This window comes from Ixodes scapularis, unplaced genomic scaffold (assembly GCF_016920785.2).
Source record: "Ixodes scapularis isolate PalLabHiFi unplaced genomic scaffold, ASM1692078v2 PGA_scaffold2__306_contigs__length_199485367, whole genome shotgun sequence".
Classification (NCBI taxonomy): domain Eukaryota; kingdom Metazoa; phylum Arthropoda; class Arachnida; order Ixodida; family Ixodidae; genus Ixodes; species Ixodes scapularis.
Genome location: NW_024609857.1, coordinates 120,862,974 through 120,889,972, shown reverse-complemented (window position 1 = coordinate 120,889,972; position 26,999 = coordinate 120,862,974). Strand labels below are relative to the sequence as shown.

At 51.0% G+C, this 26,999-nt stretch overlaps 1 protein-coding gene across 1 annotated transcript; it reads left to right on the top strand.

The window, feature by feature from the left end:
* Window positions 1-462: 462 nt before the first annotated feature.
* LOC121836796 lies at window positions 463-26,775 on the top strand. The gene is made up of 2 exons (XM_042292006.1): window positions 463-2,398; window positions 26,023-26,775. The coding sequence occupies exon 1, from the start codon at window positions 569-571 to the stop codon at window positions 1,601-1,603; it is 1,035 nt and encodes a 344-aa protein (XP_042147940.1). The 5' UTR covers window positions 463-568; the 3' UTR covers window positions 1,604-2,398; window positions 26,023-26,775.
* The last annotated feature ends 224 nt before the right edge of the window (window positions 26,776-26,999 follow it).

Sequence of the window (26,999 nt, the reverse complement as noted above, 5' to 3'; positions counted from 1 at the left end):
GCCATCAAAAGAGACGGACGCCGGATATGAGGTATTCTTGCCAAAAGGCCAAGTGGGCGTCCGGAACTTTACCAGCATGCAAAAAGTCGCATTATTTTTATCTGGCGTAGCAGGCATATCCGTGTTAACCCTTTAACCCGCATATTGTCACGGGTGGTGACCAAAAAACAATGAATAGACAGAAAGAAATAAACGTTTAATGTGGCGAACTTGTGCCAAAAATAAAAGGGGTACACAGTGTTATGTATAATACAAGCAACATTCCGGCGCTTTGTGGAACTCTTTACGGCGCCACTCGGGCGATCACGTAGTGCCGCCATCCCGCCGCCATCCCGCCGCCATCCCGCCGCCGCGGCATCCGAAGGTCGGGTTACCCGAGCCGCCCGCAACGCGAGCAGGCTGGGCCGTACGAAGATCGTGGAAATAAAAGCAGTTCATACTCAGCCAGCGTCTGAAGTGGTCTCCGTCTACATGCGGGCCGAGACGCCCCAACATAACATTGGCGACGAGGAGCTGGATCCGAACCTACAAAGCCTGACTTCTACGGTGGGACACCGGGCCACAAGTCATGACGACGGAGCGGACAATCGAGGTTTTCACGGGCAAGTGCTGGTCTTCCTGGAGCGAGCGGCTGAGCTTCTACTTCGTGGCCAACTCGATCACCGATCGGGTGAAGAAGCGTGCACTTTTACTAACCTTGTGTGGCGCGGAGACGTTCGAGACTGTTCGGGCTCTAGTTGCACCAAGAACACCAGGGGATGTCAGTTTTGAAGAACTGGTCTCAGCCCTGAGAACGCACTTCGATCCTCAACCGTCTGAAATCTACGGTCGCTACAAATTCCAGCGTCAAGATCAACAGCAAGGCGAGTCGATTAGCAGCTACGTCGCAGCACTAAAGAAACTTGCAGCCGACTGCAATTTTGGAATAGTGACAACAGCGACCACGACCGCCGTATCGATAACGGATTCGTCGGGTCAAGCAGCCACGACGACGCCCGTGCATATCACCAAACTGCCGCTAGACGTCATGCTACGTGACAGGTTTGTTTGTGCTGTAAAAGACGATTTCCTGCAGCAGCGCCTGTTTACGGAAAGGGATCTCACTGTCGAGAAGGCTTTTGAGCTCGCAGCCAGAGTCGAAAGCGCTTCAAAACAGCAACAGAGTATCAAGCATAAGACTGACCTCCCCCTCGTTCACAAGACATCGAAGGGAAAAGCTGAGAACGCCGGACGATCGTCCACTCGACCTTGTTTTCGATGTGAAGGCCAACACAATCCTTCGACTTGCAGATGCCGTAACGAGGAGTGCCGTTACTGTAACAAGCGTGGACACATCGAAAAAGCCTGCATCACGAAGAGAGAGAAGGGTAAAAGTGCAAGCCGTAAAAGCAGTCAGCACAACGTGGACTTGACGCCCACAGCAGTCGACCGGCAGCGAGAGGAACATGGAGATTTTTACCATCGGCTCAACAGCGGGACAGCGCACGAACCGTGTCCAAAATTCCTTGTGACATTGAAGATTGAAGGCAAATCACTAGAATTTGAAGTCGATTCCGGTGCCTTGTGTACCCTGATCAGCGAGGAGACGTACCGCAAGGTGTAGCCCCAAAACCCTCCTCAGCTCCACGAGGACAACCTGCATTTGCGCACCTGGACTGGAGGAGGCCTGCAACTTCTCGGTGTAGCGCAAGTGTCCGTTCGCTTCAAGTCTAGAGACTTCTTGCTGCCACTACTCGTCATGAAAGGGGCGGGATGCAACCTTCTTGGCAGAGATTTTTTTCCAGCGCTTCGGATTCGCGTCTGTGGCATAAACCAAATGCAGCCAACTCCAGCAGCCGTCATGACAACGGAAATACAGGAGGTCCTCGCACGCCACCCGGATGTCTTTAACGAAGATATCGACGGTTACGCGGGCCCTTTGGTTCACCTGGAACTGCAAGATGGAGCAGCGCCCAAGTTTTGCAAGTCTCGTTCTGTGCCCTTGGCTCTGCAAGGACCAATGGAAGAAGAACTTGATCGTTTGCAACATCAAGGCATCCTTGAACAGACGCAACATGCTGAGTGGGCCACACCAGTGGTGTTCGTACGCAAAGGCGACGGCACATTTCGTGTTTGCGGCGATTACAGGAGCACTGTTAACGCAGCCGCAAAGAAGGCATCGTACCGCTTGCCAACAACGACTGAAGTGTTCGCAAATCTGCGCGGTGGAACTGTCTTCTCGACTCTGGATCTGTACCAGGCATAGCAGCAAATGAAAGTCGACGACGAAACTGCGGCTGTGCTCACCATCAACACTACCAAGGGACTGTTCCAAGTCAAACGGCTCCCGTTCGGAATTTCTGCAGCACCAGCCATCTTCCAACGCATGTAGGAGACCACACTGGCCGGAATTCCGGGGGTGAGTGTTTACCTTGACGACATCATTGTCAGTGGGAAGGACACTCTTGAGCATGCTTAACTCATTGACAAGGTTTTATCGAGGCTAAGCGAGGCAGGGCTACGCCTCAAGCAAGAGAAGTGCCAATTTGGCTTCGAGTCAGTTGAGTTTCTGGGATACAAAATTAACGCTAAAGGAGTACACACTGCCGAGGAGAAAGTGCAAGCTATCCTTCAAGCGCCCGAGCCAACCGATAAGACATAGCTGCCAGCTTTCCTTGGGCTTCTCGCATTCTACGACCGCTTTTTGGAAAACCGCGCGATAGTTGCCGCCGAGATGTAAAAGCTCCTGGAGAAAAATACGCTCTGGAAGTGGGAAAGGAAGCACCAGACTGCTTTTGATGCACTTAAGGGCTTGATTTAATTTTCCACTGTGCTTGCTCATTATGATGAGACGAAGCCTCTTCTCTTGTCTGTCGACGCGTCACCGTACGGTGTCGGTGCCATGCTCGCCCAGAAAGATGAACTCGGCAGAGAGGCCCCTATAGCTTTCACATCGCGAACACTGGGAGCCGCGGAAAAGAATTACTCCCAGCTCGACAAGGAAGGCTTGGCAGTAGTTTACGGTGTCAGTCATTTTCACCAGTACATTTCAGGCAGACACGTGACAGTTTTAACAGATCACCCACCTCTGCTTGGCATCTTGGGAGAAAAAAAGCAAATGCCCCAAGTCCTGTCACCTAGGATGACACGATGGTGCCTCAAGCTTGCCACTTACGACTACAATTTAGTCTACAGACCGGGGAGACTCCATCAAAACGCTGATACACTCAGCGGGTTGCCGCTTCCGGCACAGGTCGACGAGCCCTGTCTCCCGGTGGACGTACTTATGTTAGCGTCACCTCCAAGTGTCGAACTACCGCCACGTAAACTCGCTCAAATGACCCGACAGGATCCACTCTTATCTCGAGTGCTCACAGCTATTTCAAGTGGAGGACTGCATAAACTGTCAAAGAAACAGTTTTCACCGTACTGGAGACTCGGCACAGAACTTTCAGCGCAACAAGCTTGCCTCCTGAGAGGCTCCAGAGTGGTCATTCCCACAAAGGCGAGGAAGGATGTGCTTGACTTGGCGCATGCGGGTCATAGAGGCGTAGTAGCTATGAAGGCATGCGCACGAGGTTACTTTTGGTGGCCAGGTCTTCACAGTGACATTGGAAGACTGGCAAGAAGCTGCGAAACTTGTCGGCGAAACCAGAAGGCACCACCCAAGGCACCAATCCTCGAATGGATGCGTGCGACGACGCCTTGGCAGACCATTCATGCGGACTTCGCTGGCCCCGTGGAGGGGAAGATTTTTTGATTGTTGTCGACGCATACAGCAAGTGGCTAGAAGTACGCTGCATGCGTAACATACAGTCAATCACACTGATTGAGGAATTGCGGGAACTCTTCGCAACGTTTGGAGTCCCCGAAAAGATGGTAACGGACAATGGGACCATCCTTTGTTTCGTCCGAGGTAAAAGACTTCCTAAAGAAAAATGGTGTGACTCATATAACAAGTGCGCCTTACCATCCCGCCACAAACGGACAGGCGGAAAGAATGGTCTCTGAGACGAAGCAGGCATTGGCAAAAAGTCAAACTGAAACAGCAACATTCGCGTGCAGACTGGCAAGGTTCTTGCTAAAACAGCACACCCAACCGTCTGTACAACAACTGGAAAAACACCAGAGGCGCTCCTGTTCAGCCGCGAACTTTCTACAGCGCTCACACGCCTACAGCCCCGCGTGCCGGAAGAGCCGGCATCGGAATACCGCAGAGAAAAATCACCTAGAGAAGTTACAGTAGGACAAGCCGTCTTCGTCCGCAACTTCGTTGGAAACCCTACTTGGATTAAAGGAACCGTTATGAAGAGACTGGGGCACCGCTCTTGGCTGGTGAAGCGCGAGAATGGAACGGTTCGTCGACACGTGGATCACAATAAACCCGGTACACAGAAGAATCAGACAACAAGCCCGACATCGCACAATTCCAACAAGGAACCGGTGACAAGCCATGTTCCGGCTGCATCTGTTCTACAGACGGACTTCCCAGCATCGTGTGAATCCAACCGACCTCCAGCGCCCGAGTCCCAAGATGAAACTGGCGCGCAATCTGACCCGTGCGACACAGTACCTGCCGACCAGCGGAAGAACGAGTCAGCGCCAGTTTCCACTGCGGTGCCAAGACCCCAGCGCGAACGGCGTCCCCCGGACCGCTACGGTGACTCAATTTGAGGAGGAAGGGATGTTATGTATAATACGAGCAACATTCCGCCGCTTTGTGGAACTCTCTACGGCGCCACTCGGGCGATCACGTAGTGCCGCCATCCCGCCGCCATGGCATCCGGAGATCGGGTTACCCGAGCCGCCCGCAACGCGAGCAGGCTGGGCCGTACGAAGATCGTGGAAATAAAAGCAGTTCATACCCAGCCAGCGACTGAAGTGGTCTCCGTCTACATACGGGCCGAGACGCCCCAACATAACACAAAGGATAATAACAGAGCGTCGCGAGCGTCGAAGTCGGTGAAACCGCAGGATCGAGCGCTGGGGCGACACTGACTCCTGCTTGCCACGCGGAGCCGCTTTTGTACACGCGTTGGCTTCTGGAGCATTCGACGTAGAAGGCTCGACGCGTAGAACATTCTAACCTCAAATCAGCTAGACGGTTCTTGAATTCACGAGAACATCACATTACAGTGTCAACAGAAATGCGTAGCCTCGGCCAGGAATCGATCCCTGGCCCTTCGCGTGGGAGGCAAGCGCGATAACCGTTAGGCTACGGCCGCGCTGCCTACTTGGCGCGCGGCATTACTCCTTCCTTAAAAAGTGCATCGCCCCGATGCAACACAAAACAAAACAAAGCACATAAAAAGAACGGCAAACTAAAGAGTCATTTGAAACACATAAGATCCGCAGTCCTATCTAGCGTAGTACGGCTTCAGGCGCACGACGTGGACGACTTCAGGTCGTGGTGGGCGGCGTGATGATGTCCTTGTTCCGTCGGGCATCACCTCGTAGTTCAGCTCGCCGAGGCGACGAAGTACCTTGTATGGTCCAAAGTACCGTTTCAGCAGTTTCTCACTGAGGCCGCGGCAACGGATGGGCGTCCACACCCACACCCTGCCTCCGGGCTCGAAGTGAACGTCCCCGCGACGAAGGTTGTAGCGGCCCGCGTCGATGCGTTGCTGGTCTTGAATCATGAGTCGGGCGAGCTGGCGGACTTCTTCGGCGCGTTGAGCAACCGCCTGGGCGTCGTCGCTCTCATTGTCAGATGGCTCATGGGGCAGCATTGCGTCCAGCATGGTCGTTACCTTCCGACCATGTACCAGCTGGAAACGGGTGAATCCAGTGGTCTCCTGAACCGCCGTATTGTAGGCGAACGTGACGTAGGGCAACACCTGGTCCCACGTCTTGTGCTCTACGTCGACGTACATAAAGATCATATCGGCCATTGTCTTGTTGAGTCGCTCGGTCAGCCCGTTGTTCTGCGGATGGTATGCAGTGGTTCGACGATGGCCGGTGCCACTGAGACGAAGGATCTCTTGCGTCAGCTGGGCCATGAATGATGATCCACGGTCTGAGATCAGGACTTTGGGAGCGCCGTGCCGGAGGACGATGGTCTCGATGAAAAACTTGGCGACTTCAAGAGCCGTTCCTGATGGAAGGGCTTTTGTCTCGGCGTACCGCGTGAGATAATCGGTTGCGACGATTATCCATCGGTTTCCTTGCGTCGACGGTGGGAAAGGTCCGAGTAAGTCCATACCGATTTACTGGAATGGGGCAGATGGCGGCGCAATAGGTTGAAGAAGTTCTGCCGGTCTCGTCGGTGGCTTCTTCCGCCGTTGACACTCGTGGCAAGATCGGGTGTAGTGGTGTACTGTCTTCGCAAGCTTGGGCCAGTACTACTTTTCGCGTATTCTTGGAAGAGTCCTGCTTTAACCAGGGTGTCCCGCCGTCGGGTCATCGTGGCAGGCTTGAAAAATTTCTTCTCAAAGACTGGAAGGGATCACCAACAGCCACGCCGTGTTGTTGTCCCTGAAGTTCTCCTTGTACAGCACGCCTTGTCGGATGGAGAACGTTGGCAGTGTTCGTAGAAAACCGTGGGGAACGGCGCTTCCTTGTCCCTCTAAATGCTCGATGAGTGCTCGCAGCTCAGGGTCGTCTCGTTGGAGTGCTGCCATGTCGCTGACATACAGAGGGCCGAGGAAACACTCATCGTCGTCCTCTTTGGTTCAGGCAGGACCGGCTTCGACTGGGGCCCTTGACAGGCAGTCGGCGTCATTGTGCTTTCGGCCGGACTTGTACACCACGGTCATGTCGAACTCCTGCAGTCGTAGGATCCACCGAGCGAGGCGTCCGGAGGGGTCCTTCGGATTCGCCAGACAGCAGAGCGAGTGGTGGTCTGTGACCACGCGAAAAGAACTTCCGTACAAATATGGGCGAAACTTTGTTATTGCCCATACGACAGCGGGGCACTCCTTTTCAGTCGTTGAATAGTTCCTCTCCGCGTTAGACAGCGTCCGACTTGCGTATGCGACAACTCGCTCTGCTCCATCCTGCACTTGCACTAGTACCGCACCCAGTCCGGTGTTACTGGCGTCGGTGTGGATCTCGGTTTCAGCAAACTGGTCGAAATGGCCAAGAATCGGGGGCGTCTGGAGTCTTCATTTGAGCTCGTCGAATGACCTCTGGTGTTCTTCTCTCCACTCGAACTTTACGGCGTCCTTCGTGAGGTGTGTCAGCGGTGCGGATAGCTTGGCAAAGTTTCGAACAAAGCGCCTGTAGTAGGCACAGAGTCCGAGAAATCTTCTCACGGCCTTCTTGTCAGACGGCGGCGTAAATGCAGCTACGGCGCGGGTTTTCTCGGGGTCAGGTAGAACACCCTTATTGTTCACGTCGTGGCCAAGGAACTTTAGTTCCCCATAGGCGAACCGACATTCTGTTGGCTTGAGTGACAGGCCGGCGGTCTTGATGGCTTGAAGCACGGCTCGAAGTCGTCTGAGGTGTTCGTCGAGATCTCGTGAGAATACCACGACGTCGTCCAGGTAGACGAGGCAGCTCTTCCATTTCAGACCTGCCAGCACGGTGTCCATGACGCGCTGGAAGGTGGCTGGTGCTTTACAAAGTCCGAACGGCATCACTTTGAATTCGTACAGTCCGTCGGGAATGACGAAGGCAGTTTTCTCCCGGTCACGTTCGTCGACTTCAATCTGCCAGTAACCACTCTTCAGGTCCATCGACGAAAAATATCGGGAGTGGCGCAGTCTGTCTAACGTATTGTCGATGCGGGGGAGCGGATAGACGTCCTTCTTCGTCTCAGCGTTCAGTCGACGATAGTCTACGCAGAACCGCAGGGTACCGTCCTTCTTTATAAGGACGACTGGGCTTCTTGAGGGTTGAATGATGTCGTCGTCGAGCATCTCCTAGACTTGATCTTGAATCACTTTTCTTTCCTTTAAGGATACTCGATACGGCGACTGGTGGACAGGAAGTGCGTCGTCGTCGGTAACAATGCGATGTTTCGCCGTTGGTGTTTGACGAATCTTCGATGTCGTGGCAAAACAGTCACTGTATTAGGCAAGGAGATCAACCCGTTGCCGGCGCTTCGTGGCTGGGAGTTCGGGGTCGATGTCGAGCGGCGGCGGCGTCGTGCTCTTCTGCTGTGGTGACGAGGTTTCCTCGGAGATTGCGGTGACCACGGCTGGCGCCGGTAGCTCCTTGACGTGACCCACGGTGGTACCCTTCGTTAGGTGCTGCGGCTCCTCTCGAAAGTTCGTCACAAGAACAGTTGTACGTTTTCTTGGAGATCCGTTACGCCTCTTGCGACACCAATTCCTTTTTCGAGAAGCAGTTGGACGCTGCCTTCTAGAAGAGCTTCACCGTGCACGGCTGCGTCGGTTATAACGGTATCGCGGTTGACGTCGTGTTGGTCTCCACCGGCGGTAAAACAGGTTTTCGCAGCGTCAACTGGTTTGCCCCGAGATCGATGACGGCGCCATACTCACAGAGAGAGTCCATTCTGAGGATAACGTCCCTCGAGCAGTCTTGCAGAACGACGAACTTCACAGGGCACGTTTCACCATGGATCTCGACGCGAGCAGTGCATCTCCCGACTGGCGTGATGAGATGTCCTCCGGCGGTTCGTATTTGGGGTCCATCTCACGGCGTCATGACTTTTCGCAGGCGGCGAGAGAGCCTCCCACTCAAGACTGAGTAGTCTGCTCCTGTGTCCACAAGTGCCGATGCGTCGTGGCCGTCGATTATAACGTTTAGGTTGTTGGACACCGATGCAGGGACGTCGTTGTGATCCGTAGCGTCGAGAGAGTGGGAGCGCTCCGTCGTTCTTGGAGGCTCTTTACTACGGTCGTCTTTGGCAGCGCCACCTCTAGGCGTTGCCGCACTTAGTTTTCCCGGCGACGCAGGGGAGACACGCTTTCTCGGCGGGGTCGTGACACTGGGGACGCTGAACGTCGTGGCGATGGGGAGCGCGCTTCACGGCGGAGAGACGACACTGGGGAGGGCGAGCGTCGCATGTACTCCTCGATGTCGCGAGGGCGTTCGCCGTACCTCGGACGTGGGTCGTTCGGGTGAAACCCACGCAGGCCCATTTGCCGGTAAGGATAACGGCGGTAGATATGGTCTGCCTCCCTGCAGTGGTAGCAGATGAGTAGTCGGTCCGCTGTCCTCCACACGTCGGTTTTTCTTGGCACCGGCTGTTCTCGGTGGTCGTACTGACGTACTTCTTCGTTGCGTCGGGGGTACGCCTGCGTTGGTGGGTCTCATCGTGGCGCCACCGGGTAATGTTGAGCAGTTGGCGGCGGTCGTCGGGCCACTGCGGCGTAGGTCACTGTCGGCTCATCGGCTGCGGCCACGCTGGCAGGAGTCTCCGGTTGAATTGCCCGCTGAACTTCTTCGCGTACCACCTCGGCTATCGACAGCGAAGCCGGCTGGTTGGCAGTAGGCAGCAGCTCCCTGAGCTGTTCCCGGACGATGTCGCGGACAATTGCACGAAGGTTGTCAGCGCTGATGCCGCCCTCGTCGAATCGGGAAGACGTCAGCGTCGAAGCAGCAGGCGTGCCGGCGAGTCGGTTGTAGTGGGTGGCTCGGATTGACAGGGCCCGCTGGATGTTAGTTGCCTCGGCGACAAATTCATTGACAGTAGTTGGTGGGTCGCGAACAAGGCCACCGAAGATGTCACTCCTCACTCCTCTCATCAGAACGCGCAGCTTCTTCTCCTCGGTGGACTGAGGGTCGGCGCGGCTGATCAAGCGGAGGACGTCTTCAACGAAGCTGGTGACCGTTTCGTAGGGCCCTTGAGTTCGTACTTGAAGGAGGTCTTCCGTTCGCTGTCATCGTGTCTGGTTTGTGAATGTCTCCTTCAGGCCAGCGATACAGGTGTCCCACGACGTAAGCGACGCCTCGTGGTTCTCGAACCACTGCCTCGCGGTACCTTCCAAGGAGAAGTAGAGGTTTTGGGGGCGCTGCTCATTGGTCCATTCATTATGGCGTGCTACACGTTCGTAGTGCAGAAGCCAGTTCTCTACGTCTTCGTGGGTCTCGCCATGGAAAGTCGTCGGGGTTCGCTGGGCAGCAGGCAGGTAGATGACGGCGGCGGCGGTCGGGGTCTGCGACTGCTGGTCGTCCATCGTCGGCTTCGTTGGCTGCTTGGTCCTGGATGGCAGAAGTCCGTATTCCGGGTGTAGACCTTGGGTGCGGCGACTGGTTGATTGATTGATTGATTGATTGATTGGGGTTTAATGGCGCAGCAGCGACTAAGGCTATAATGCACCAACTACTAGGACTATTGCTGAAATTAAGGTTAAAGAGTAGAAAGAGTTATAGTAGGCTTGTGATTTAATAAAACAATGATCATGAAAGTACAAGCGCATAAGATGTGGCAATGAATACGACGAACTATTAAAATTATAGCTGGTTCAGGAGTCTTATATCCTTAAAGGGGTTATGACACAAAAATTAAACGGATAGATTATTCTTGAAATAGAATGCTCATAGGCTATTTAGTATATACACCAAGTTACGCGATTTTTAGAGCTCTGGTAATAGCAATATTCAATTTACGAATTTTTATCCTTTTCATCTGGCGACCAGGCAACACTGCCCAAGTTAGTCACACCATGGTGTCCATAAACCACGTGACTATAAACACTCTCTCATTCTAGGCGCCCCCATGATTTCTCAAGCTCTCCTCGTCCCGGTACGATCAAAACCGCTCACACAACTCGGTAACCCGAAAGCTATTCTCGCTCTCACCCCCAGCTCGTTGACCTTCCACCTTGCATGCGCCTGCGAGATATTCCCGGACGACGGTGACCACGGCGAGTTCGTCCGTTACTCGTCGTCGCTGGAGCTGGTCGCCAGTGGGTCGCAGTCAAAATGAACAGCTTCCAACACCTCTTGATAGCAACCACTTTCATCGCTGTTGCGATCAATGTCGAACACTTCGACAAGGCGAGCGATGCCGTAGACGTAATCGTCACGGACCGCATGCTCGAAACGCGGAAGGTAAACGAGGAAGCTGCTCGATACGCCAAGAGAGCCAAGACTGTGAGTGCGTGCAAGGAGACACCGCGCTGGAGGCTGGCTACGTCATCAGCCTCCAGGTCCGCCCGGATCTGCCCCTCCGAGGGGCCCGCATATAAATCGATTTATCGACAAAATTATCGCGCCTTTTTCAAAACAAATTTAGAAGGATTATAGGAACATACAATGGGTCCTAGAGGTACCGTTATCTCATATTTTATTTTTGACGTGTCATAACCCCTTTAAAAAAGTTGAAAACACACTTGTGGAGAATCAACGGCTCATCACTGAGTAAAAGGGCGAGATGTAATGGTGTATGCTCTTGGTAAACCTTAGCAAAGTGTTTGTGGCGTTCTTGGTCATACAAAGGGCATACAAGTAAGATATGTAGGATGCTTAACGGAATGTGGCAGTGTTCACACTCCGGAGCATCCTCCCCACGCAAAAGATGCCCATGGGTAAGACGGGTATGACCAATTCGCAGTCGGCACAAAACCACCTCATAAAAACGCTCGCGGTGACGTGCACTTTCCCATTCCTAAAGTAGTGGTTTTACTGCGTGCAACTTATTGTTTATTTCCCGGTCCCATTCCTCTTGCCAGTTGCGTCTTGTGGAACATTTCAGAACATGTCTATAATCTCTGCAAGGTATTTTCCACAGGTCGACTTCTCGATCCTTAGCTGTACATGCTGCTCTGTCAGCATCCTCATTTCCGTTAATTCCGACATGTGAAGGAACCCAGCATAATATTACTTTTTTCTTCCGTTTTGTGGCTGAAATTAGCCTGTTCCTTATTTCTATTACAAGTGGATGGCGACCATCTCCCACTCTGGCAAGAGCTCGTAAAGCACTAAGTGAGTCGGTGTACACAATTGACTTGTGAAGCTTTTGTTTGAGGATCTTATCTGTGGCGAGAAGTAAGCCATAGAGCTCTGCCGTAAGACTACAGGCACTCTCATTAATTCTCCGGACAAGCTGCATCCCAGGCCCGATCACTGCGCAAGCCACAGAGGAATCAGTTTTACTACCATCAGTGTAGAAACTTATAAAACCGTGATACTGTTCTTGGAGTTCAAGGAATTCTTGCCTCAGGACTTCACGAGGAGTGTCTTTTTTGTTGAATTTCATTAGCTCCAGTTCGCACTGAATGGGAACTAGATCCCAAGGGGCTGCCGAACTTATGTACTGTACACTGGAGGCAACACGTCCAGTCCTACAGACTCCGTGAAATTGCGAACCCTCATAACAAGAGGTGGAACAACTGATGGCTTATTACTGAAAGTTCGCTCATAGCGTATTTGTTTCATGCAGTGTAAGGTTGGATGGTTAGGAACCGTTCTAATTCGCATAAAATACGTGAAGCCCAGTTCATATCTTCTTTTCTCCAGAGAGAGCTGGTTTGCTTCTGCGTATAGACTGAGGACAGGAGATGTGCGAAAAGCCCCGGTAGCAAGCCGCAGCCCCTGATGATGAACAGGGTTCAGCATTTTGAGAACCGGTGTCCGGGCAGGCAGAGCCATACACAATACAACCGTAATCAAGTCGGGATCGAACGACCGACCGATAGATACGTAAGAGACAAAGACGGTCAGCACCCCAGGACACATGCGATAGGACCTTAAGTATATTAAGTGATTTAAAACACTTCATCTTCAGGCTCTTGACATGCGGAACAAAAGTCAATTTGGAATCAAATATAAGACCTAAAACTTGTGTTCAGTTTTCACCGGGATAGGAACATCATATATAGTTAAAGAAGGTTCGTGCAAAACTCCGCTTCGACGAGAGAAACTCACACAGACGGTCTTCTCAGGAGAAAATTTAAAACCGTTGACATCAGCCCATTTGAACAAGTTGTTGATTGCGAGCTGGAGCCGACGTTCACATATGGATGGATTACAAGACGATACAGAAATCTGCAGATCATCGACGTACAGTGAGTGCTGAACAGATGGAGCTATTGCGCGGACAATTGAATTCATCTTCACAATAAAAGGAGTGACGTTAAGTACACCATACTGAGGTACTCTATTTTGCTGCGAAAATTCTCTGGAAAAAGTTGTCCCAAGCTTCACGCGAAAAGTCCAGTTTTGGAGATAACTCTGAATGGCACTTAACATTCGGCCCTGTAGACCAAGGCTAAACAGACCTTGCAGTATGCCATGGCGCCAGGCTCTATCAAATGCCTTTTCCAGGTCAAAAAAGACAGAGACACAATGCTGCTTATTTACAAATGCCTCTCGCACAACAGTCTTAAAGCGAACTAGGTGGTCGACCGTGGATCGTCCTGAACGAAAGCCATATTGGTACTTGTCAAGAAGATTATTACTTTCCAAATAAAACATCAGCCTTCTGTTAATCATTCCTTCTAATGTCTTCGAAAGACCGCTAGTTAGTGCTATAGGCCTGAAGCTGGAGGCGCAGGCAGGATCTTTTCCTGGCTTTAAAAGGGGGATAATGACGGCAGCCTTCCAGGACAATGGGGGAAAAGACCCTCGACCCAAACTTGGCTGAAAAGGTACAAGATGAGCTCTAGAGTAGATGGATGAAGGTGCTGAAGCATTTGGTAGTGGATACCGTCCGGTCCAGGGGCAGTCTGTCCGGACGAATCGAGAGCCATCTGCAGTTCGTGCAGCATGAAAAGAGAGTTATAGGGCTCTTCCAAACCACCGGTCGTAGGATCATACTTTTTTTCTGCATGTAGCTTATGCCGCCTAAATGATTGCGTATAGTGTTCGGAACTAGAAACAAATTCGAAGTGCTCACCAAGAACGTCAGCCTGTTCGTCAAGGCTTGCAGGACATATTCCATTCCAGCACAAGAGTGGGACAGGGAAAGCACCGTAGGAACCCTCAATTTTATGCACGCGGTCCCAAACTTCCTTAATAGATGCACTGCTATTAATTGAAGAGGCATATCCTCTAAAGCTTTGCCGCTTGGCTTGTCTTCGAATAAACCTTGCCTGTGCCCTTTTTCTTTTAAAACCAATCAGATGACTTGGAGTAGGGTAACGCCTAAAGATGCCCCATGCACGATTCTGTTCCTATTTTGCCTGGCGGCAGTCTCTATTCCACCACGCCTTTGGCCTTTTTGGAAGATGTGAGGACGTCATGGGAATGGCGAGGATTGCGGCCTGTAGTATGTGTCGAGTGATATGCAGAGTGACATCATCGATGGAAAGATCACCAAGTGATGAACAAGCTAAAACTGAAGAGTTTGTAAATGTTGCCCAGTCAGACCTCTCAAACTTCCAACGAGGGGTACGCGTTTGAAGACCAGCAGGAGGACTGCTAAACTCTAAAATAATTGGAAAGTGGTCACTTCCATATGGGTTTGGGATGACCCTCCATGAAAACAGGGAGTAAAGTGAAGGATGGCAGATAGAAAGGCCGATGGAAGTAAAAGTCCTGGTGGCTGAACTAAAGTGTCTGGCTTCCTTGGTGTTAAGTAAGCACAATCCTGTGGAAAGAAGAAAACGTTCAACAAGTGCTCCTCTAGAATCCCGTTTACCACTCCCCCACAATCGGTTGTGTGCATTAAAATCACCTAAAATTAAGTATGGAGCCGGGAGCTGACTAACAAGATCCTCTAGCTCTTCGTACTGCAGCTGGTATCCCGGTGATATGTACACTGAACAAATAGTAATCACCCGGTCTAGCAGTATCCGGGCAGCCACAGCCTCGAGAGTGGTGTATAGAGCCACTTCGGCAGATGGGGTTGTGCGCTGGGTAACTACAGCAGCACCACCAGACGCCACAGAGGAGTGCAACCTATCTTTTCTAAACACTTGATAATGGCGCAGTACATTTGACCTAGTTTCTTTAAGATGCGTCTCCTGCAGACAGAAGGCCACAGGGCGGTGTTCGTCTAATAAAAAAGTGACATTATCATAATTACAAAAAAGCCCACGGCAGTTCCACTGTAAAAACAGACATGATTAAAATTAAAACTGGAAATTGAAATTAAAATTATAGCTGGACTTTAGGACACCGCAAGATGACTAAGTAGACAGTTGCTTATGATTCATTACTAAAGGGACTACGATCCCTTTGGGGGCAAAATTCTAGGAGGTTTATTTTTCTTTTTCTTCTCTACGACCTGAGAAGGTAGTGACGACTTAGCACCTGAAGGGAGCAGGTCGTCGTCAGATGGTGACACGCTCTCATACATCATTTCATCCACTGACTGCTGACTTGCGGGCGAGTACGCCTCGTCCAGCTGGCCAGGCTTTCGAGAGCTGGTCGAGGCGGGATTGGGCAAAGCCCTGCTTCGACCTGAAGGGCGTGCAGACGACGAGGGTGTCCGCTCCACCTCATTAGAGGAGGTGGTCTGCGAGGGACCCTCTTTAGGGCCTGAGGGTGGTGCGAGAGGCACCATCCCTGATGCCTTTGGAGGGGATACCTCCTTTGGTGCCATAGTGTCCATAGCCTCCTTCAAAAGAGGCGCGGCAGCACCATTCAGGCACTGTGAACCTTTTGGCTCCTACGACAAACGTGGTCGTGGAGCCGACATTGGGGGGAGGGGGTGTCGGTGGGGCTACCAGGTCTTTGGGATAAACCTGGGTCCCCACCGAGGTTTTCGGTGACACGCCCTCTGTGCGTGTCACCGTAGCGAAGGATCCTTTCTGTAGAAAAGAAAGTCGCTTCCTAGCCTCAGGAAACGAGATGTTTTCTTTTACTTTGAGGGTAATTACTTCTTTTTCTTCTTTCCATTTTTTTACATGAACGGGAGTAAGCGGCGTGTGTTTCGCCGCAGTCAACGCAGTGTGGTGGGTTTGCGCAGTTGTCCGACGGGTGATCGTTCTGACCGCACTTGGCGCACATGGTCTTGCCCCTGCAGCTCTGGGCACTATGGCTGAACCTCTGGCAATGGAAACATCGCCTGGGGTTCGGCACATATGGCCGCACTCTACAGTTCAAGTACCCAGCCTTGGCTGACTCAGGAACTTTGCTCAACTCGAAAGTCAAAATGACATGCTTTGTGTTGATCTCTTGCCCCTCACGACGAAAAGAGATTCGCTTTCCAGCGACAACTCTTGGTCACTGAGGCCATCTACGAGTTCATTTTCTGTACTTTCGTGGAGGTCATATACGGTGGGGAGTGACAGTCACTTTATAGTCGGAAACTGAATTTAGTGATAGGAGTGCTGTGCTCTGTTCACTGGTTTTAATCTCGACGAGCAGATCTCTGGATGTAATTTTTTTGGCAGAGAAGTTTTTTCCAACAATGGACTCAAGTGTTTTGGAAACAAGGAATGGTGACAGTTTTGCCAAAGGTTTCTCACTCTCAGAGTGCATCACAAGGTATCTTAGAAATTTTTCTGCAGATCTAGTAGAATTAATTGCATGTACTTCAGTGCGGCCCCTTTTAGGGGGCCGATCAAGAAAGGTTTTTTGTTTAGTACCCATAAAGATGGGAGAGAATTTTGGTGCCCTGGGTGCACTACCCACCACGGAGCCCAACACGGGGGTAGGCAATGTGCCATAACAAGTATGGCTTTGCTGACAACATTACACTACCAGTGCTGCCCAGGCCCTATAACCTAGTGTGGATCCAGACAAGGGCTCTATCGCCACCCAAGGTTAGCCCTTGCCGCCAATAAAGGTGAAAATGAATAAAAGAAGAGTAGAGAAAAGAGAAAGATAGGAGGGGATAGTAGGAGTGGCGACTAGACTGAATCATCCTGGCCGGGCTTTTTTTACCAGGACTCCCGTCTACGAGAAGCGGGGCCGAAGTGGTGTATTGCCTCACCCAGGGGGCCCCGAAGGGTCCAAATTTACCCCGGGCTTGGCTCCACCACCAGGATGCCCTTTTCCCGGACACGGGAAAGCCACGCACAGCCAGACGTGGGCGGGCGAACCCGCATGGCTTGAGGTCCGTGGAGACGCCACTCTCCAAACACCTGCTTTCACATGTGCCCCCTGCGGGGGGCGGCGACTGGTCCGAGTTTCAGGTTCCGCGTTGAGTGGTCTTCTCACCGAGCTTGGAATCGGGCTTGCACTGCGGGCCCTGGGAGGGGAACGCTGCACGGGCATGCGGTACCCCGCACCTCCACCAAAAGTGACGGGTGGTGACCAAAAAACAATGAATAGACAGAAAGAAATAAACGTTTAATGTGGCGAACTTGTGCGAAAAATAAAAGGTGCAGAAATGATAATAACAGAGCGTCGCGAGCGTCGAAACCGCAGGATTGAGCGCTGGGGCGAGACTGACTCCTGCTTGCCACGCGGAGCCGCTTTTGTACAGGCGTTGGCTTCTGGAGCATTCGACGTAGAAGGTTCGACGCGTAGAACATTCTAACCTCGAATCAGCCCTAGACGGTTCTCGAATTCACCAGAACATCACATTACAGTGTAAACAAAAATGCGTAGCCTCGGCCAGGAATTGAACCCTGGCCCTTCGCGTGGGAGGCAAGCGCGATAACCGTTAGGCTACGGCCGCTTTTTTTTATTACCGTTGTGTAGATGACCATATATACAGGAGAGTGACAATGCAAAAAAAAGCACAAATACACAAACAGAAAAGACAGTGACTAATGAAAAGTCCAGACCGCCCTGGGCAAGGCACGACCGCCTAAAATCTTTTTATGGTCATTAAGGATTCTACGAGTGGAATCCAGTCTGGCACGCACACTTGTGCTTTATGCGTTTCAACCAAAGAAGCAATACTTTCGCGGAAATAGTGCCCCGCCTCGCGCGCGTCAATATCGGCATGGCGCGTAGCCATCCGGCACCTCCAAATGCTGTGCAGGCCCAATAACATCAGCATATCAAAGGGCACCCCGTCCTCATTTTCTATGGAAAGATACCTGATGCCGTGTGCGTCTAACGGAAAGTCTTTCTTCAGAGTGCTTTGGAGGACGTCCCATAGGAAGGCGCCGTCCCAGCACTTCAAAAAGACGTGCTCGATTGGTTCAGGTCTTTTACAGAGCAAAGAATGGTCACCCCACGGGACAAAGATTCCTTTCATCGCCATCCATGTCTTTACAGTTAGCGTGCCGGTGTGCAATTTAAAAAAGAAAGACTTTACACCCGGCGGAACCATCATTATCTTAACACGTTTCAAGACGTCTTGTGCTGGGCCTGCACAATACACATCTCTATACAAAGGAGCTGGAAGTACAACATCACAAAGGTCTCTGTACAACCTTCTACGCGACACTTCGCTTAAGTAATTTAAAGAAAAACGCGCTGCCAAAAATCGGCATGAACCAACAACTTCTTTAAGGTAACCATAAACACCACCTGGCTCACTTGACGCAGAAACAATAAACTCGGGTAGGGAACTACTCAGTCTGTCTTGACAGACGGTGCGTAAAAAGGGATTCACTGACGTCGCGAAAGAAAAGGAAACGATTAACAATCTGCCGCAAAAACAAATGTGACAGTCCTAGTCCGCCGTCGCGTACGCGCCGGAACAGGTTCATACGACTCGTACGTTCCCATGTCGAGCCCCAAATAAAAAACGGCGAAAACGCGGTGCAATTTTTGAACATTGACTCTTGAACAGTGTAAAACTTGTAGCACGTACTGCTAACAAAAAACAAATTGCAAACTGTGGCACGGGCGAAAATTTAAAAATCCTAACCTCTGAACTTCTCTGCCTTCTCCCGGAGCTTTGCGACCTGTCTACGCCAGTAAGGCTCATTGTCCCAGTAGTTCTCGAGTGGAACACCCAAATACTTCACAGGACTCGTTAATTACTTGACATTTTCAAAAACGTTTGGGGTGGAAGGCCAAATGCCATGCCAAAAACCGAAGCATTTACTCCAATTCACGGCGCTACCAGAAACAAAACAAAAACGTTTGACAGTGCTCACTACTTCAACTATGCTTTCTTGGTTTACACAAAAGGTAGCAATGTCGTCCGCGTAAGCTAATATGCGCACTTCGAATGAATTAAGTTAGAACCCAGAAATGGCATTGTTTCTGACGATGCTAAGACAAAATGACTCAATGTAATTGCAAAAAAGAAGAGGGGAAAGGGGGCATCCTTGCGCACAGAACGTTGCACTCTGATACGGCTTCCTACCGACTTATTAACTATGAGACTAGTCGTACAACCGCTATAAGCCATCCGCACGCCTTCGCGTATAACAGAGCCGACCATCACGTGATCCAAAACAGCTAAAGGAACATCATGGGGCACCCGATCGAAAGCTTTTTCAAAATCGATTTGAAGCATTGCCACTCCCCTATTCATTACATCGCAGCACTCCAGCACGCTACGGGCTTTTTGAGTGTTTGTGACAATGGTCCTCCCCTTTATCCCACACGCTTGGTGTGGTCCTACCAGTTCCGTTACGAAAAATTGCAGCCGTCTAGCCAATATTTTCATAAATATTTTATAATCAACGTTTGTAAGGCTAATGGGACGGTACGATATAAGCTGACGTAATTTAGCGGCGTCCTCTGTCTTAATAATAAGTACAGTGTGTGACGTCAAAAAAGATGGCGGAAGAACGTTAAGCTCGTAAGCTTCGTTAAACACACTGCAAAGAACAGGGGCAATCTCATTCTTGAACGCCTTATAGAAGGCTGCACTAAGCCCGTCGGGACCCGGGGACTTGCCTGGGTTTAAAGTCTCGATTGATATTTTAACATCCTCCACCGAAATGGGGGCTTCCAAACACTCCTTCGTTTCGTTGTCGAGACGAAGCATAAAAAACAGAAATTCAATTTTAAATTGCTCAACTGAAACTAGGATGTACGCGAAAAGCGCGCTGTAATACTCGTAAAAGGCACACTCGATATCAGACTGGTCACTAGAGACCGTCCCGCCACAGTCTATTTCGGCGATGTCATTCCGACACGCGTTACGCTTCTCAAGGCCGAGTGCTCGTTTTGTGGGTGTCTCCCCGGCTCTCACCTTTCCTGCAAGCGCTCTGACTAGCGCACCGCGATATCGCTCTTTATTGATAAGCTCAAGTTTGGCCTTCAACGAACAAATGTCGTCTTTGAAATACCCCGGCGTTTTGCCCTCTTTTTTAATTAGAATTTGTAAGGTGTTGTGCAGTAATGTTTCAATACGTCTTTCTTCGTTTTTAATCGCACTGGCCCTTTCCAAGGCTAAACTTTTAATTCCCTGCTTAAACAGATCCCACTGCGCCCACACTCTGAAGTTTTCCAGTTTCCTACTTCCTGTAAATAAGCCTGAACGCTGGCTTTAAAAACGTCATCCCCTAAAAGTTTGGAATTAAGCTTCCATAGCTCCCAGCTAAAACATTTTCTATTTTCTTTTTCGCTTCGCAGACAACAAGAAACCAAACAATGGTCAGTAAATAAAACAGGTCACACGCGGTATTCGAAACAAAAAGGCAAAAGCTCTAAGGAAACATACGCTCGATCCAAACGCACTTGGCTTGCCCCTTGGAAGTGGGTAAACAATACATCCCTCCCTTTCCTCAAACATTCCCCGACGTCGTCTAGGCCGTTCTCACTAATTACTCTACTAAGACTTACAGTGCTCGCATCCCTATGCGGCGTCGTACTTGTTTTGTCATGCGAGGAACATACGCAGTTAAAGTCCCCAAGCAAAACAAGCAGGCGCTCGCAGTTACAATATTGTTGTATAAAATTGAAAAAAAAGAAGTGAAAGCCGTTTACAACTCCCTGTAACGCCGAATTAGAGCGCAGCTCTTGCGGAGGAGGAGGGAAGGGTACTGGGGGGGGGGGGGGGTCGTGACCTTGGGGGGGGAGGGTCAAGTGACCTGGGTCACGTGACGATGACGATGCCGATGACGTCATCAGTAACGATGACTATGCGGATACCGATGACGTTATCAGTGACGTCACTGACGAAGTCATCAGTGATGATGACGATGACAATGCGGATGCCGCTGATGTCATCAGTGATGATGACGATGACGATGCGGATGCCGGTGACGTCATCAGTGACGTCACTGATGACGTCATCGGGGGTCACGTGACCTCAGGGAGTCACGTGACTTTGGGTGTCACGTGACCTTGGGGGTCACGTGACCTCGGGAAATCACGTGGCCTAGGGGTGACCTTGGGGTACAGGTGACCTTGGGGTGACCTTGGGGGTCACGTGACCTTGTGGTGATCTTGGGGGTCACGTGACATTGGGGTGACCTTGGTTACGCCGACGCCGACGTTGCGGCGTTTTTTGTGAGATGCAACAGGTTGCATGCAACCTGTTGCATCTTCACTGAGCTGCATGCAACAGGTTGCACAGGATGCAACCTGTTGCATGCATCCTGTTACATCTTTTCTGGGCTGCATGCAACAGGTTGCACAAGATGCAACAGGTTGCATGCAACAGGCTGCATGCAACCTGTTGCATGCAACGCGCGGTTACGCCGACGGCGACGGCGACGGCGACGGCGACGGCGACGCCGACGCCGCTCAGGCTGGAAACGGGCCCCTAAGAGCTGCGCTCTAAAACGCCGCTCTTCCACCCTCGTTGGAGCATAAACGCAAATTATTCGCCATTCGAGAGCAGAAAAAAAATAAATCACAAACAACAAAACGTCCTGAATCACACGTCGTTACGGCCTGAACTGTCGCGCCCAAACTCTGGCGCACGAGCAGCAAACACCCCGCCGAGGTCCCTACCCCGTGGCTGACACATACATTATAAAGTGTCGTGAAGGGACGCACCATAAATTCGGTCCGGTCCTCGCTCTTTACTTTGGTCTCTTGCACCGCAACGATATCTAGGTCCTGTTCGCCGACCAGACGACACAGTTGCCCCTGTCTCCTGCGTTCGTTGAGCCCTCGCACGTTTAGGGTCGCAAAACGAACGGACCTTTCTAAGGAGACCGTGAGCTAGCGGGACCAGACCAAACGTACGGCGCTCACCTCCATATGCTGCTGTCGCTTGAGACGGTCAGCTGACACACCAGTTCACTGTGACAGTTTGTCACGTCTCTTCGGCGCCGAAGGCCGCTGCTGGCCTTCCGCTCCCGTCCATCCCGCCACCACCCTCCCCTTCTTCCCCACCTGGCGCAGCCGACGCCCTTGAGTGGCACCCGTAACGTCTTCGAGCGGGCGCTTCGCAGCACCCACCTCGACGTCCATCTTTTGTCCGGCTAAGTCCCCGTCAGTAGCCGGAGCTGCACCTGCCTCGACGTTGCAGGGTGATGACGCTGTCGGGTGCTCGCCCGCCAGTGGAGTGGCTGGAGCCTCGGTCGAAAGCATCCCCGGCGGTGGGGCGTTCGCCCCCTCGGTCACGGTGTCGGGCACCTCGTCCTTCTTGGGCTTCTCCGTCGGGGGCATTGCAGAAGGCGCCGCTGTTTCGGCCTCCTCCTCATCCATGAGGTGGTCGTCGGTTTCGTCGTGCGCACCTCGTCCTGCGGTCTGCGCGTACGAACGGACGCAGTCGGCCCGCTCGTGGCCAAAGGCCCGGCACTCGGTGCACCTGGGGGCCCGGCAGTCACGACGTATGTGGCCCGTCATGCGGCGCTGGAGGCAGATGGGGGCCCTCCCTGGCACGACCACGAGCACCGAACCACCGCCGAGTCGAAGCTGGTAAGGCAGGCGGTCGAGGCTGACACCCTCTCGCAGAACGAGGCGCACGATCCTGGTCGTCGACTTGGCGCCTTCAAACCCCGGCACCCTCCAACGCTCGTGCGCCACCTCCTTTACTTCCCCGAACTCGGAGAAGGCCCGGTTGATGACGTCGTTTGAAACGCCGAATGCCACCCAGCGCAGCTTCAGCCGCACCTCTTGCCGGAAAGGGCCGACAACGAGGCACGTGCGGCCTTTGACGGCAAGGCGCCCCGCTTCGAGGAGCTTCGTCTTGGCCGCGTCGGTTTTGAGGTTGAGGAGCCAGACATGGGACATCTGGAACGCCCCAATCTTGGCAACCTCACCGAGCACTCCTGCTTCACCGAGGGGTTGACGGAAGTCCTCGATGCGATATATGGGCGACAAGCCATGTCGCTGTGCAGTACGACGGCACGCTTCATCGCCTCCCCTGAAGGCAGCTGGAGCAGAACAACCCTGTAATCTTCGGAGCTGGAAAAAGCAGAGTCACCACGGCCGCCGGGGCCGTTATCGCCGCTTCGGAGGAGCTAATAATTCTGCGTCCGATTGCTGTCGCTGCCGGAAGAAGAATGCCTTATGGCTATGCCATCGCCTTGGAAACTCGTTTTGACCATTAGTTTTATACGAGATGCTTCGGCTGCAAATGCAGTTAAGCCTTCAGCATGTTATGCAAAGTACTCGTACATCACTCGCCGTACTTCACTTCTACTCACCTGCCATGTAGAGTACTTCGCGTCGTAGAACGATCCTTTTGTTCGCGCGTTTCCGGCCCAGTAGACCTGGTACACCTTGTCGTCTTCAACTACACCGCTAAAGTCCCTTATACCGTCGGAACTCACAACAGGCTGGGTCTTGTCGAGTAGAAATTCTACTAAAACATAAGACATTGTAGAGCCCGGGCAGGATTGACAGGTTGGAGAAAGCGGGCAAAACAAAACGAGTCGGAAGCGATCGTTCATGAAAGATCGGCGAAGCCTCTATGGGCGAAGCGAAGTGGCGTGTTCGGAGTTTCGGCGGGCTTAAGGTTGTCGGTCGGCTGCGTGTCATATCTCTAACATCAGCGGTTTTATGGGCTAACGTCCCGAAATCGTTTTCTTGTGCATAGATTATTTTTGTATTCATAGATTTGACGAAATAGTGGTATCCAAACGAACTTTACGTCCTTTGACCGTACGTCTGTCTGCACGTCAAAGCTTTTTGACGTACAGTCAGAGACAATCGATGTACAATCAGAATCGCCACCAAGACATCTTGATGGCATTTCGCGGCGGCCGACTGCCACCAGGAAACCATCAGAAAGCCGACAAGTGGAGTCTGACTGGAGTTTGACTGTCGGTCAGAGTAACTTGTTGGCCAATCAGACATGTTTGACGTACAGTCAGGCACAGTCAGCGGTCCACTAGAAAACATTGACTGCCAAACAGGGTTACATTGACGGATTTTTCCTTCGGGGAAGCACTTACACAGCGCTTTGTGTTTTTCTTTTTGTGCTTAGGACATGAAATGTATGCCTAAATATTTCCCACCACTTTAGTTGTAATACGAGCGCTATTATCGATAAATACTTTCAATACCAAAGCCGCAGTGGCATGCCTGCAACACTTTTGCTGTACCAGCATGTGGAGCGCCTCTTTGCTCTCAACTCGCAGCTCAACAATTGTGTCGACTATGATCGCGGACCGCCTTATAGTCTTTCAAGCACCTAAACATAACAATATTTTTATACCGTGTTCCTGATACATGCTCTTTCAAATGTGTAAACTTATGAATTCGCTCACCTGAGATAAACGCTTCCCACAGCGGCCAGAATGCGGCCAATACGGAGAACGCCAGAGAATGAAAAAACCCGCGTTTCTGGCAATTGAAACAGCAGCATGCACCCTTTGTCAGTAGTTTTATCAACTTTAGTTAAGAACATGTGTCTCAAAAACTTTAAATTTAGCGGCGTGTATTTGTATTTGGATTCCGCCTTATTTTAGTGTCTTTTATATTTAGGCCTACAATATTGTTGATCTGCGGGTTAAAGGGCTAACAGTGTTGCCCTCTGTACAAGACACATTTTTGCGGATGCTTCTGTGTGCAACAGCTCGCGCGTAAGGTAGTTAGATGTTCACATTAGAATGAATAATGTATTCCCACTAATATGTGCGTATATTTTATTGGCCATTTCTGGATCTTGCTTGTGCACGCGTTTTTGATACACACAGGTGCATGAAAAACAGGAGTCCTTTCGACGAAGTCGTTTCACGTCTTCGTCACCCTCATTGAGAGAAACTCACGAAGGGATATCCTGTGTTGTTAAGATTCTCTATGTGTTTGCACAACTGCGGCAACACGTATTGTCCTTTACCGGTCCCACTATGACTTGCTTGTTGCGCCAATTTCGTTTTTTGTCGAATGTAAACTGAACCGAACAATTGGTCTTTGATGAGGGAAAACCAGATTCCCATCAAGAAAACTTCATCAGCCCAGACTAATGCAAAACAAAACAATATGGCGGTGCTGTTTGCTCCACTATTCAGATGAAGTGACTACAGGACTCCAGAAAAGCACACAGCAACGGCAGGTATACTTTGTGTATCTGCGTGTGGACATAGACAAAGCAGAGCGGCAGCGAACGGCTTCAAAGAGGTCTGGTAGCAGAAGCATCGCAATGAGGGACGCTGTAGTAACTGTTTTAGGCTGAAACGAAGTGTAACCATGGCAGCGACCTCCAGATACAGAGCTTTGGATTCAGATTCGCAGGCATTCCACTTGGGCCGGAAGTTCCGATGTCACTGTCGCCAAAAGAAACTGTGAGACTGCTAATTTTGACGAGCCTCGTTTATAATTTTAGTTTGAACGCACCTTGGTGCAATTTCATTCTTATATATACTTTTGTATCTGTTTGGCGCACGAAATGTCTTTAGGCGCAATCGGCGCTGCAGTTCCATTCCTGTTATTGGCTAATGCTACAATCTCATTGACTGTGTAGCAACAAGATGCTCAGGGCTTGCCATGCTCTACATTTCTCCAGCTTTCATTTACTGTTGAGGTAAAGTAGTACACTTCACGGATACTCAAAACAAATTTCTGAACAATTGTAGGCACCTTTGTTCTGAGGCTCAACAGCAGGAATGCCCATGGTTCACAACAAATTTCTGAAAAAAACAAAAAACGCAATCACTTTTAAACTGGGTTGCAGGCGCCTTTAGTATTGATTAGAATTAGTGGTTTGGGAGCCCTCCATAGAACATACTCATGCCCTCCGAGAGTTCGACGATTTGCACAAGCACACGCCTGTAACGCTTCCAGAACTTCGCGAACCGCAAATTCACCAACTCGACAGTTATCTACTCCAAAACGACAGGACCAGATCCTTGCTTACCGGAATTATCGCTGACTTGCGACGAGGTGCCCTGCATGGCTTGCCACTCAGCTATGACTGCAGAGAAAATGAACATTATTTTCTAGTGTTGTGTGAATAGTGATTTTTCGAACCGAAGCGAGAGTGGGCAGAGAGGAGCGGCGGCTATGCGGTCGCTTCAAAATCCCTTCTGCTTCATTCTGCAGATTTTGGCCTTCCTTGGGACATGGTTACCTCCTCCTCGCCAGCCAGCCACCATCTTTGCACTGTCATCATGCACTGTATTCCTGGAGGCTATCGGTGACGACATCGCGCCCGTGTTCGATGCCACGGTTGCGTCCCTCCCCTTCACCAAGCCAGCATCATCGTCAAAGACAACAGGATTCTCTGCGAATTTAAGCGCCATGGCCACCACAGGACGCTTTCAGTGGGCACAAAGGAGCGGCGGCTATGCGGTCGCTTCAATATCCCTTCTGCTTCATTCTGCAGGTTCGTAAATACCCATCGTTACACGTTAAACAATCTTGTAATGGTTTTGTGCTGCTCCTCCAGTGCCCGCTGGTTCTTTTTAGAGTTGCTTATGTGCGTGTTCACGTTTTTAAGTTACTTTTGTTGTCTGGGGACGTTGAGTCAAACCCCTGCCCTATCACTAACGCTGATATTCTGGCTGCCATTGCTGAACAGTCTACGAAGAACGATGCGCGTCATACCGAAATGGTTGGCATGCTAAATCAGGTCAAAGATAACCAGTATCAACCAGAACTAAAAGTGTTAGACATCAATTTAAGACTTGCAGGAGTCGAATCACTTGTAGAATCACTAGATGTGCCAAAGCATCCTGCTGAGCTGTTTAATATTGTTAGTGAGGCCGTCCGAGGCGAAACTACCGTTCTGAATTCAAGACTTAATGAGCCTGAAGATAGATCACGTCGTGACAACTTACTTCGCTGCGGTATTGCTGCCCTTTCCGAAAACTGGTCGCCGTCGGAGACTCATATCCGAGACAATCTTTCCACGATATTAGGACTAGATTTACCTGGCGAGGCGATATCCCGTGCTCATAGATTAGGCTCATACACAACTAATAATTGCCGGCCAATAATTGTTAAATTTTTCTTCCTTTAAATTCAAGGCGAATGTATTTTCTCAGCGTTTTAAGTTGAAAGGAACAGGAATTTTAGTC